The sequence below is a fragment of the Harpia harpyja genome, chromosome 3, assembly GCF_026419915.1.
Source record: "Harpia harpyja isolate bHarHar1 chromosome 3, bHarHar1 primary haplotype, whole genome shotgun sequence".
In the NCBI taxonomy this organism is placed as follows: Eukaryota; Metazoa; Chordata; class Aves; order Accipitriformes; family Accipitridae; genus Harpia; species Harpia harpyja.
This window is the reverse complement of record NC_068942.1, coordinates 19,762,712-19,775,639: the sequence shown is the minus strand read 5'-3', so window position 1 is coordinate 19,775,639 and position 12,928 is coordinate 19,762,712. Positions and strand designations below refer to the sequence as shown.

At 44.6% G+C, this 12,928-nt stretch overlaps 1 protein-coding gene across 1 annotated transcript in view; it reads right to left on the bottom strand.

Moving 5' to 3' along the window:
• Positions 1-12,928, bottom strand: part of GABRR2 (gamma-aminobutyric acid type A receptor subunit rho2) — a 45,541-nt gene that overhangs the window by 26,176 nt on the left and 6,437 nt on the right. The window contains exon 2 of the mRNA XM_052781527.1: positions 8,813-8,919. Within this exon, the coding sequence (XP_052637487.1) occupies positions 8,813-8,919 (107 nt within the window). The remainder of the gene's footprint in view (positions 1-8,812; positions 8,920-12,928) is intronic.

The window sequence follows — 12,928 nt, the reverse complement described above, 5'->3', positions numbered from 1 at the left end:
AAAACCAAACACAAAAAGCCAAAACCAAAACAGAAGAACACTGCCAAGTTGGTATTTGTCCCTCTCTCCTATTCCTTCCCTATCTGCTCTTGAAGATAAAATACTCTGCCCGTGTTCTTTTCTTTTTTCATATTCCTGCACCAAATGCTCAGTTTGGCTCCCGGATAACCAGCCGTTACCTCATTGCAAGGCCGAAGTCTAAGGTTCAGTCTGGAGCTGCCATGAAGCTTTATTAAACCCAAAATAAAGGGTGTTCAGTGTAAAACCAGATGGTCTGGAAAGCCCTTGAGAGAAGAGGCCTGAGGTTGGGTTAGGTGTCTTGCACATCAGTGAAACTGCTTTTACTTTTTTTCTTTTCTGCAGTTAATCATGAATTTGAGGGATGATAGAACAGTGAGTATAATAGAGAGAGGGAGAAATCAGTTGTACTCTGGACTCACACGTGAAGTTGTTAATACAGACAGTATGAAGATGAGACTGTAAAACTTACTTCTCAGTGGAAATATTTACCCTGCCTTTCTTGGGCAAAATCTTACTACAATCAGCAGGAGCTGTCACTGCTTTTCCCTTCTCCCTGTTCCTCATTCAGCACCTGGGGCTGAGGCGATGACAAAGCACATGAATGGGAAAGAGGGCACGTTGAGACACTGAGACCCTTTGGAGGAGCCTTGGACAAGAGGTTGGGCTGAGCATGGAAGAGCGGGTGAAAAGCCAGAGGGGCCAGCCCAAATGCTGCTGCCTGGGAGCTAGTGACAGGAATCAAACGATCACCAAGTCCTGCTCTAGGCGATGAGCATAACTGATAACAATAATTACATATTCACTTGGCCCATCACTTTTCAACACTTCTACTAAGATGCAGTTTTGCAGAGGCACTTGATGCGAGCAACATTGTAAATGCATGCAGTGTCTGAAGCAAAACAGAAGCCCTGTAAACAAATGCCCTCTTTAAACCACAGAAACAAACCCTGGGTTTCCTTAAAGGTCATCTTGGCTACAGCACATACCATTGAATTAAACGGCTGTTGATCAGTCACAGAAAGATGTCAAGAGATCTTTGGTCTCACTAATCCTTGGAGTCGATTGGGAACTGCTAGCTTTTTAATCCTGTCCCTCTGGAAACTATACTGTCGAACCACTGGTGCTGCAGATGCTTTGCCAAATTCCCCATCAAATACCACTAGGGATAAGCAAACAGAAAAAAATCTTTTTATTGAGAGGGAGCGGAGGATGAGGAAAGTGTGAAGGGGAAGGGAAAAGAACAGCTGAGATGGTATCTGACACATTGAGCAGGTAGACAGAGGACAAGTAACTTAGATTATAGCATTAAAAGTGAAAAAGCCCTCATTGACCAGCTTTTCCTTGTCATAAGCAATGTTTAATCAATACTCATTTCGTCTTCAGAGAGAGGAAAAACAGAAGGATCAGCTTGGAGAATTACAAGCAGGAAAAGACCAGAATACTGTAACACTGGAGAAATCTCAAAGCTCGGGCTCCTCTCTAGGATGTTCACTGCTGGATGGGAACTTAAACGGATCCCATGTGAAAGCTGTGGATTTGGCTGAGACGAGGAAGCAGTGCTGCTTTGCTCAAAAACTGCAGCCCAGCAAAGCTTTTCAGCTCATACTTTAGGGTCTCTGAAAAACGTCAGCCAAATTCATAGAATTTTTCAAATTAAACATGAGCTCAAGTATTTATAGACCAAGGTCTAGAGAGAAATTGTATAACCTTCAACTGAAGCATTTCTTCCTGAAACAGCAAACACATCGACATCAATTACCTCCATCACTGTCCACAGCAATATCTCACAGAACTGAAATCCTAATTCAGCAGGACTGATACAACCAGAAAGCAAACCCTGGATTCTTAAAAAACTTCATAAAAGTCACAGACTTTTATGGCACAGACTTCCACTTACAACACAGAAATGAACCCACGAATAAATTATTCCCTTTGCATCTCAGACACAGCACAGCAGCAGCTTCCACTTCAGACACTCACACAGTCACTAGCAAATTTGATGATATGAAAACTGGAAATGGAAAACAGGAGATTTTTCTTTTGAAGGAGATATTTGTATTTGCATGTTGAGAGAGGATGTAAGTGACCTGAAGCACAATCCAAGGCTGATAGGAGTGCTTCTGCTTTCTCTCTTGTATTAGGCAGCATCCATTAGCCACACAACTTCTGCACAGGATTTACATGTGACATGGTAGAGCACCCTTGTATCCTCTTACTGTAAAGGTAGCGTCTTCCGAAACTGCATCAGCAACAACTTATTTCTGTAAGTTCCTGCACGTCAGTGTCCTTGCCTCAGATCAAACTTGGGTGTTATTAAAAAGACACTCAGGTACCAGGCTGTCAAGGTGTTTATGGCTTTATAGGTATTTACTCCTTTGCCAAATTCACAACCCAGTGTCCTGAGAACCAGCGGTGAGAGTGCTCCTTCATTTCTCTTTCTTCTGCAGTGAGGTGCTCTGTTTTGTGACCTACTCTTCAGTGAAAGCCATTACGCATTCGACTTAGGTGCCACATACAGAAAAGATGCTGTACAGAATACCTTTAGAGAAGACCCACTTTGCATCTGCATTCAGTGGTTGTACAAGGAGAACAGACGGACACAACAAGTCTCCATTTTAGACACCAAGACACCAAGAAGACTTTGTGGCTTGTTTCATCTTGCAAAAACTCCAGTTTGAATACTAAACTCTGTCCCAGGTTGCATGGCACGTCTGGTCTGGAGCTAACCCCTCCAGGGAACCCAGGAGGTTTCCACAAGTGCTGTTCAGGAATGACTTGAGAAGGTGCCCAGCATTAAAACCTGTCACATCCCAGTGTGTCTCGGTACCTAAAACCACCCACTGAGGAGCAGCATGAAAGCTGCAAAGGACCAGCCAGTTCCCAGTCAGAAACAGGTACTGCATACAAACATGGTTTTTATTTTTTAACAGTGCAGCAGGCTTTGGAAGATAGGGAATAGCATGCTACTGTGAAAATGTCTGGAGTCAGTTTTCCACTCCAGCTCTGAGACTAAAGCTTTGCAATATCTCTTTAATTTTTCTCTTTGGCGGTGATTTCAAAGGCGCTTTGTTTTTCTCTGAGACTATCTCTCTGTCCCCTCATCTATCTTTGAAGGAGTGAGGCTGACTTAGGCCCTGAGATAAAAATATCTACATGGGAAACAAGCAGGTTTGAGACTTCTTTGCTGCCAGGTAATGTCGCGCACACCCAGAGAGGCTCACAGATGTCCATACGGGATCCCATGTCTGCAAGCTGCAAAACAGTCTTCAGTGTTTCTGCATGTATGTGTGTGTGTGTGTTTATTTTCTTTTTTTTTTAATGTATGTATGTATGTCTGAGACTTCTTACGTGTGGGCAGCTCAGCTTCCAGGCTGTCACAACCAGGATAAGCTCATCCACTGCCACATGACTGCAGAGACCTTCATTTCTCCACAGCTCATTGAGGGAGAAGCAAGTTTTATTCCAGCCCTTGATACAAACCCTAAGTGAACTACTGATGCTTCATTCACCCCGCCATTCATCCATCCTGACAAAAATACTGCCAGGAAAGGGCAGCAAGGACCAGCTGACATTAGGCTATTAGGCTATGAAGAAATATAATAAAAGTACAGCATTAGGCTATTCCTCAGCAAAGAAGATACAGCTATTTTAAGTATCAACTAAAGCTGCTTATTCACAGGCTCCCTGTAAAATACGAGATGTCATAGATGAAATGCTTAAAATGGATGTTTAAGGAAGGCAGCAAACCAAACATTTACATAATCCTTAAATATTAATATTTGTAAATAATACCTGAACATCTGCTAGCTAGAACAAGGTCACTGACATGGAGATAACTCCTAAGGGTCATAACAAATGCAGTCTATTTTAGCTTATGGAGGCTACTTTGAGCATCAGCAAAGCAAAAATCTTTGTCATTACCACCATACCCAATAGCTTGTCTCTAATGGGCTGAGAGCAGGCAAGACAATCATGTTTATTGGGCTGTTAATAACAACTTACACAACACTTGCTTGCTCACTTGCTCTTTACAGAGATACTTTTTCTTGAAAAACCCTTCACCTTTCTCTAATGTTTTTCTTCCATTTCACCTTGCATAACCCCAGCCTGCTGTGTCCAGTGGTCACGGCTGTGTTGTGCTGACAGCTTGCTGACTGTCCTCTGCAGACCAACAAGAGTCACCATGGTCACCATAGAGCAGGTGCAGACCCCTTTTCAGCTTAAAGTTCAATGGTGAAGTTGTAGACTGGTCCACCAAAAATGTTGAAGGTTAACAGCTGCCCATTATTTCACCAAGCTTGGGAACCATCATATTTACAGTACTGGGCTTCTTTGTAGTCTAATGTCACTCACAATTTCCTTATGATATTATTTATGTTTTCCAGAGTCGAGTTGCCTTTCCCACCTGCACCATAACATCACAGGCCCAATGCAATGCCATGGGGCTAGCCTCTCCTTTAGACTGTGGTGCTTGAGCTGCTCCTAGACAGCAGAGAGGGTCTTAGGGCAGCGACCAGGTACAGTCACACACATCCCACAGGCTCCTCTACTCTGCTTCTGCAGTACAAAAGCCTTTTTATCCTACATAGGTCAGACCACATCAGTTTGATTGGCATTGCCACTGCAAAAAACTGGAAGGATTCACAGTCCATAGCAAATCACTGTGACTGCCTGACGAATAACATTACAGGAGAAAATAAAAGGATCGCCTCTTACCAGACTTTTGTTTTCTTTCCCTTACATTTTTTTTCCGTCAGGCTTATCATCTGTCACTAAAAATACACTGCATCACTCTGCAGCTGTGCAAGAACCTGTACCACCTGAGCTATCTCCATGTGTGAGAGTCATGCTTTCCAAGGCTGGAGCCTCAACAAAGCTCTTGCCATGTTCGTTCCTTGTTACATGCAACTTCAGCACAACTTTGCTAGTATCTCACCTTTGTCCCAGGTAGCTCTGCAAGATAAGGAGGTTTTGAGCAAAAATTAATGAAACAAAAATTAAAGAAACACCATGTTTTTCCTTTATAAATAAAGTCACCTTCTCACTGAAGGCTGTTAGGATATTTCTCAATTTTATAGATGTTACTCCAAGTTTTTAGGCTCTAGGAGTATCCTAATGCCATGATGGGATATAGCATGGGAAAAGAAGACAAGAGGGAGATTAAAATGCAGTTACATTAGCACTGGAAGAGTAATCATGTGACTATGTGTGTCTATTTGGTGTGAACTGTGCACGAAGTTGTTCCTCACAGGCTCTGTGAAACTGATAAAAACAGTAAAAATTTGGTCTGTTTACAGAAATACAGTGCAGTGGTGACACTGGACATCAAAACCTAAACCATCAGCACAACAGAACAAAACCCCTCAGGTTCACCAAAAAGCATAGGCATCATGCCCTGACATACATCCAGCTAGGAAAAAAAAAAAAAACAAAATCACAGTGGCTCCCCAGCTATCTCCAACCAAGTCAAGGGAAGGAGCCCAAATCTCCTCCCAGAGAAGCCCTGTCATTCCACCCCATCAGAGCCAGGAACCAGCAGGTCTTTTGGCAAGAGTGGTAACAGCTGCACCGAGGAGAGATCAGTGCTTCCAGTCTGTCCACATCAGGCATTCAGAAGTCATCAGCCAAGCTCCAAAAACTGAGGTTGGCTTAAAAGAAAAAAAAAAAAAAAAAAATCTGAAAACCTAACACAGCACCCTAAACTTTAACAGCTTGGGTTTCTAAGGTTTTGGGGGCATTTGCTTTGAGGCTTTTCTCTGCTGCCTAGAAGACTAGAAAATTCCCTCTCTGACACTGACACTAATTTTTGCCTGCCGAAGGGAAGATCCCTTCCTTTTGGGATGAGCAGAGTTTGTCACTGACTTCAATGGCTGGGAAAACCATTTACTGTTAAAACCAACTCTGTTCAACCTAGAGTCACCAAGACAAATAAGGATCCCATAGCTGCACTCTCTCTCTGAGCCGGCTATTTTTCTCTGCTTGCTCTATTCCCTCGCATTTTAACATGACAAAATACAGCTTGGATGGCCACCCTCAGTGAGACTAGTTTAGTAGCGACTGCTGTCTCATGAGCTGGCAAAAGGCAATCATTTGGGATTCTCATCCTTCCCACTGCCGTAATTTACAAGCTGTGCATGATCCTGTCCACTCAGTGCCTGCAGCTGCATACCACGCGTGCTGTACCTGTCCTAGGGCTGCCAGCCTGGGGTCCTGTGTGCCTTCAGATCTGAGCCTGCCTCTGCACTTTGCTTCTCCCCTCTCATTTGCTCCAGGAGAGCCGCTAGAATAAGCACGCTCACCTCCCAACGTGATCAGGGGCAAGCAGGGATGACCTTCAGCACCAGAAACACTATCTTCTCTTCTCTGAGTGAAAAGGAATAATTCCAGCTCAGCCACCAGCCTTGCAGTAAGGAGTGAAAATGGTCAGAGGAAAATGTATGTGCAGCCAGATTATTATATGGTAGTGGTTCCTACCTGAATGTGGGAGAAGAATAAAGCCAAGAAAAAGTTACCGCTTCAGAAACGGCCACAGGAGCTTTCCACAATGCTCTCTTTTAAGGCCTTGGGGAGGGAAGAGGAGAAGGAAAGGACAGAGGATCTACAGGATGGGAAGTAGGGGGGGACCCTCTGAGCTTATAGCAGGTGAGGGCATACCTGGTATTTAGGGGTGTTATGTACACTTTAGTGAACTCACTCAACAGAGCATGGTATCTACTTCTCAGCACCTAGTCTTCTGTTAGGAAAGGTGAAGTGTACCAGATCAGCAATCCACCTTCACGTGTGTGAAACCATGCAGCCTCCTATCCCCCTTCAGAAGACAACATACAATCTAGTGACACAAATCAATGAAGCGTTGGTCGAAATCAATGAAGTGTTGATCCCATCATTGGAAGTGTTCAAGGTCAGTTTGGATGAAGCTTTGAGCAATCTGTTCTAGTGAAAGATGTCCCTGCCCATGGCAGGGGGGTGGACTAGATGATCTTCAAAGGTCCCTTCCAACCCAAACCATTCTGTTAATCTTTGTTAAAGCACTGCTGTGCTGGGCAAGCCATGTGGGATCACCAATATCCATGACAGAGCAGCATGCCAACAAAACAAAGCCAGACTAAAGGCAGTGGACATCCAGCCAACACCTCACAGATCCAGGCTTTGCAGACAGAACAGAAGAATGGAAAAAAGAAGGCTAAAAAGTCAGGTAAAGAAAGCCAAGACCAATAAACAAACAAACAAACAAACAAACGGGAGACTGAGCCAACAAGGTGGCTGGCTGGACAATCCTGATAGTAACCATCTCCTCCTGGAGCCAAGAGGATTTAGGTCAGTCCCTGAAACCAATCTCACGGCTCCCTGGTCTTTTCATCTTTCAGAGGTCAGGTTCCCTCCCAAATCCACCCTGCTGAAAGGCTCACCTTCCTAAAGAAGCAACCCAGCAGGAGAGGAAATACCAGCAATAAGCCATAATCTCCCTTTCCCTAACCAGAGGGTGAAGCAGCACTATCACTGTCAAGGAAATACCCATCTGCAGCAGGTGAGAGGCCCAGGGGCAGCTCATTCAGCATCGCTTTTACAGACAATTCAAAAAGGAGCAGGCATGCCCAGTGCCTCCAGAGCCAGCTCCCAGACCTCAGCCCAGAGCCTCAGCTGCACGTCTGGGCTTGTCAGATGTGCTCACACCAGCCCCAGGGAGATTTGCCTATGTTCCACCCAAAGGACAATTTAAGGCAAACTCTTCAACCCTAGAAATAGCAGATCAAGTTTACCACTGACTATCAAAAGAGTTACCTCCAATGGGCAGGCTGGACTGCAACCTGTTAGTAAATTACAGTGGGTTTGGGGGCAAACCACTGGTGATGACACATTTGGGGCTCTGGAGATATATAAATTGCGAGCATGGGGACAGCACCGTGCTGTCAGATCAGCACGTCTGCACTGTGGGATGAGAAACATCTTTCCAGCCACACCAGGAACGGGCAGGTCAGAGAAGCTCCGTTCTATGGACTAGGTGCAAAATGCAAAATACCCGTGTGACCCTCTGGACAGGGAGATGTTGCACTTCATCCTAGAAGGCCGATTGACAAAGGATGCAATATTAGTCATTCAGCGAAAATTGCAGAAAACTCTGTCCTTCGGTCTGGGGACGCCTGGTTATTGATCTAATCAGAAGAGGGATTTCCCTGCTGGTATTCCAGCACATTTTTTATTCAGGTACTCTCTTACCTCTGCAGTAGTGCCTCTAGAAAGATCAGGTGAGCACATTCCTGTAACTGGGTACGACAGAAGACAGAAGTGAAGGTGATGGAGGCCTCCCCTCCTGCTCTTTTGGTTGCTTTAGAGAGTTTGAGACAAGATTTTACCTGGACAAAAATATTCCATTTTCTCCTAGCAAGGATGGGATGTGATCCACCTAACGAGTTCCTTACTTTGCAATTTGATCACATCAGCTGAAAAGCTCATTGCAACTTCACAACTACAAACGAACGTTAAAATCTGCAGCTCGTTCAACTTCTCAACAGAGTGAAACACTTACTGGGAGGGTCCATCGTGAGCTCTGGGGAACACTAGCCAAAAAAAAGGGCCAACTTCAGCAACAGCAAGGAGTATAGGAGCTGTACAGAGGACTATGAGGTGAGGATGAAGCCTCTCTGAATTGCCTCAAATATCTCCTAAGACCACCCAAGTCCTTTCCCTTCACACCGCTGCATCTGGCCAGAGGCTTTTTCCTTTTTTTTAATTAGAGGATTAATTAGATAATTAGATGAGCATGAAATCAAGAGAACCATTTTATTCTCACCTCCAAAAGCCGGCCGCATGGTGAAGTCATGGTCGTCCACTCTGAGAAGCTGCTCCGTCTTTCCTTTCCGGGTTTTGGTCACGTCATGATTCTTCTTATAGATATGACTGCAAAAGACAGCAATAGCATCAGTCTGACGGGGTCTCTGGGGCCCGAGCGGTGCTCTGCGGCCGACTGCTGCCCGCCCGGTTTCATTGCCGCAGGAGCAGCGGCTTTGCGGGCGCAGCCCAGGGAGGGGAGCGGGGTTGTTGCCAGCACCATGGCACGGGCCGGCGCGGCGGCCCCAGCGCTGCTTCTCCACAGCATTAACCCAGGCCAGCCCCCCCACCCCTCCCCTGCGGGCAGCCCTGCCGTCCCAGCCGGCTCCGAGCAGACCCGGTGGTCTGTCCGCCCTGGACACCACGGCTCCCGGGGGGGCACGAGGCCGAGAGCACAGCATCTCACCGAGGAGCCGGGATGCAGCGAACGTGACAGAGCAAGCAACAGTAGGAGCGGCTGACTCTGCCCCACACGTTACCCAGCCAGGACTTGGCTGGGTACCAAGGCGACATTATCATGAGAAAACTCTTTTCGATGGCGGTCACGCAATGTCATACGCTATTCTGAGACTATCTGCCCCACAAACATCGGTTGAGTACCAGCAGTTTGTGTGGACAGAGGGCTCGCTCTGCCTTTTGACTATTAACAATGACAAAATCACCCATTTCCCTCCACAGCAGCAGGAAAAGAGGGGTTTTATCTAAAGAAGTCGGCAAGATCTACAATCCTTCACTTTTCTGAATATTAAGCGGGGAAAAGTCCTAATTTTTTATCTGAGAGATCATATAACAGTAGAACAAGGATGACAACAACCCCCTGAGAAAAGTGTAAGAAAGTCACTAAAATGGCATAAGTGGGTAACTAAACAGCAGACAGAGAGATACTGTGTGGACTTGCGGAAGAAAATCCAGATCAGCATCCCTGGCGTTCCCCAGCAGTGCAGGAAGAGAGGACTTGGACCATTAAGATTCCTCAACCCCTTTGCTCTGGGCATAAGATCTGATAAAGTTGTAAATACTGCTGCAATTAGCTGTTTGTCAGCAACTTACTAAAAAGAATAATACTAAATAGAACGCTATACAAAAGGGTTCAGATTTGCCTGTGTGGGAGAAATATTACTCGCTGCTAAAGAACAAAAATCTTGGAGGAAAAATAAAGGGATTACTCTAATAGATAAAAAAAAATGAGGGTAAATTAGGCTTAAAATCTTGGTCAAAAATTCAGAGCTTAGAAAACCGTCACCACACGTGGAAGTGCGGCTGTGGAAGGGCCATGGATGTGCCTTAGGGTCATTAAAACACAAATCATTATGAGTATGAGCAAAGGGAGCATAAATCACAAACCAGAAGTTTCCCATCAGAGCATTCCATTCAGAAAAGAAATGATAAAACCTAAGGGGTGTTGATAGCTGCTGCTAACCTGTTTACTTTAGTAAGGAGGTGAAAAAGAAGCAACAGAATTAAAAAAAAAATGTGTTAAATGGATGTTTTGAAGGAATATAAGCCTTTGTGCTCCAGGGCACGTGCTACATAGGAAAATTTGGATCCCCCACACCTCACTTTGGGCTCCTGTTTAAATTGGGATGTTGGAGCATCTTTCTCCCTGCTAGCTGTAAAAGAAGAGCCAGCTGGAGCAAGTGCACTCCCAACACGGCTTGCATTAATGTTTTCTTAAAAGCAAAGGGATAAACCCAAGCACAGCCATTAATGGGAATGGTTGGAGGCAAAAGTTTAGCTTTTTATTGCTTGCTGCAGGGGAAGGTTGTGTTTCTTTGCAGAGGTTAGGGTTGCTGACAAAGTGCTCCATGTCACAAACCACAGTATTGCCTCTGTGCCTGAAAAGCTGGAAGCAGAGAAGAATGATCTTCCTGTGTCTGCTTGACTTTAACCATCAGGGCAAGGCCTAAGTATCAGTGAATGTTCAATCAAACCTCTCTACTCAAAGAATGGGGAAAAAAAAATCAAATTAAAAATCCAATAAAACTTTGGATTGCATGCTGTATGAGGAAATAGTATGGAAAACCCTGACTGTATTACAATGCCATCTTGTAAATCGATGGCACAGCCTCACTGAAACGCCAAGCTCGGGTCAATTCACTTAAAAGTCATCAAACAGCAAATAGCGTATGCGAGAGTTGCTAAGAATAAGCCTGTGGCTGCAGAGGCTTCAGAGGGCTCGCTGGGGCCACCGACACTGCCTTAGGAAGAAAACAGAGGTTTTCAGGAACTTCCTGAGCCAGGGTTTGCACTTAATAGCCAGAATTTAATCACCAGTTCATGCCCAATCCTTCAGGTACATGATGGACGACTCAGAATTGAGAGAGGTCTGTCATTTAATTTTTAATCAATTTAATCCATCTACAAAAAATTTTGTATAGAGCTATTTTTAATGACAGGCAGTCTATGCAGCCTTTGAAATGTCCAACAACTATTTTTGTCAATTTAATCCAAAGGCAAGACCAAGTTTGCCTGAAAAAAACCCCATTCTTTATAACACTAAGTGACAACAGCTATGCTGGTATCTCCTGATCCTCTCCAGCAGGTATCCCATGCCACTCCCACCACTGCTTGGCATAGGAAGTATCTCAATATTTGCAGCAAAGGTGAATACAGCCGCCAGTGCCTTGCAGAGCCAAAGGATGCACTGAACGCTCCTGCCCATCAGGTGCCTTTACTGACAATCTGATCACTGGTATCTCATAAATCCTCCCTGATGTACTTAGGGTCTTTAGCACTTCTGATTATAGATTTGTCAGGGTTTCTTTCAGCTTTATGCATTCTCTGCAATTCACCACTATTCATTTAAAGCGACCCATCTCCCTTTCTCTTTTTTGACATGTTTTTGATATGTAATTTTATTGCTATTTACACTTAGCTCATTTGGGATGAGTTTGATAAAACTGTCTTTTGTGAGGACTTGTTCCTGTTTACAGAGGAGAGAAGGGGACAGGTATCTCATTGAGCTCCTGTAAAGGCCTCTCCGTTATTGCCCTAAATTTTTTTAATATTTTCCTTTCCAGTCACTTTTATTCAGAATTGTTCTCAGTTGCATAAAATAGATCCTTTTTATATTGCCAAATAGATCAAAGAAAATTAAATTTGGATAGCATGAGAAACCAGATAACAGCTCAGCAGGACTCAAAAAAGCAGCAGGTATCTAAGCAGACATTCGGACCTTCCCGGAGCAAGATAAAGAACTTATAAAATTGGAAACAGTCCTCGTGCTGTAGGGCATAAGGCAATGGCTAAGTGGTGAGCCTGAAAGGAAATATGATCTCCGGCTGGAGCACGGTGCAGCTGCTGGCAACCAAGGTCCAGGAGGTTTCTGCATCTCCCTCAGGAGAATTCAGCATTGACTTCGGTCACAACAAGATGGTATCTCATGGTCATGGGACATTGGCTCCTATTATCCCATTTCCTATTGGGATTTGGAAAATATTTCTACAGTTTCAGTGAAAATCTTACCGCACTTCAGTATATTCTCTGGGAAAAAAAAAAAACCAAAACGCATTAGTTGAAGGTGTCATTTACTTTGCGTAGCAGCCACAGCAAGCTGGAGGAGATGCACACTGTGTAAACCTAGCACCAAGAAAGGTACAAAACCTACTGTTTTTCTAACCAGCAAAGCATACAACAGCTGCAAAAATCCCCTAGAAGATAAATATAAAAGAGAAGGTACAATAACAGTTTATGACTGCCATAACAATTAACTTGCTCCTAGATGAGCATTCCAAATTTATTATCTCCAATATGCTATGAATGTATCCCACATAGATGTGTACCTTTAATATTAATGTACATGGATCACATGGGATCAGATACGGTCGAGAACTTTCTGACAAGCTGGGAACCTCAGGGTCCTTGATTTTGGGGAGGTCTCCTTCCACCACCTGTCAGGGCCAGCAATTCAAGGGCTTGACAAGTCCCAGTTGCCCAAGAGGCCCCGGTAGCTCCACACCAAAGCGGGTCTATCCTGGTTTACATGGATGGCCACACCAGTCCCTCTTGTCTCCAGAGCCACAGGGGAGAGGGACTCTGTTGCCCTACCTCTGGATGTAACATGCTCCACACTGACACA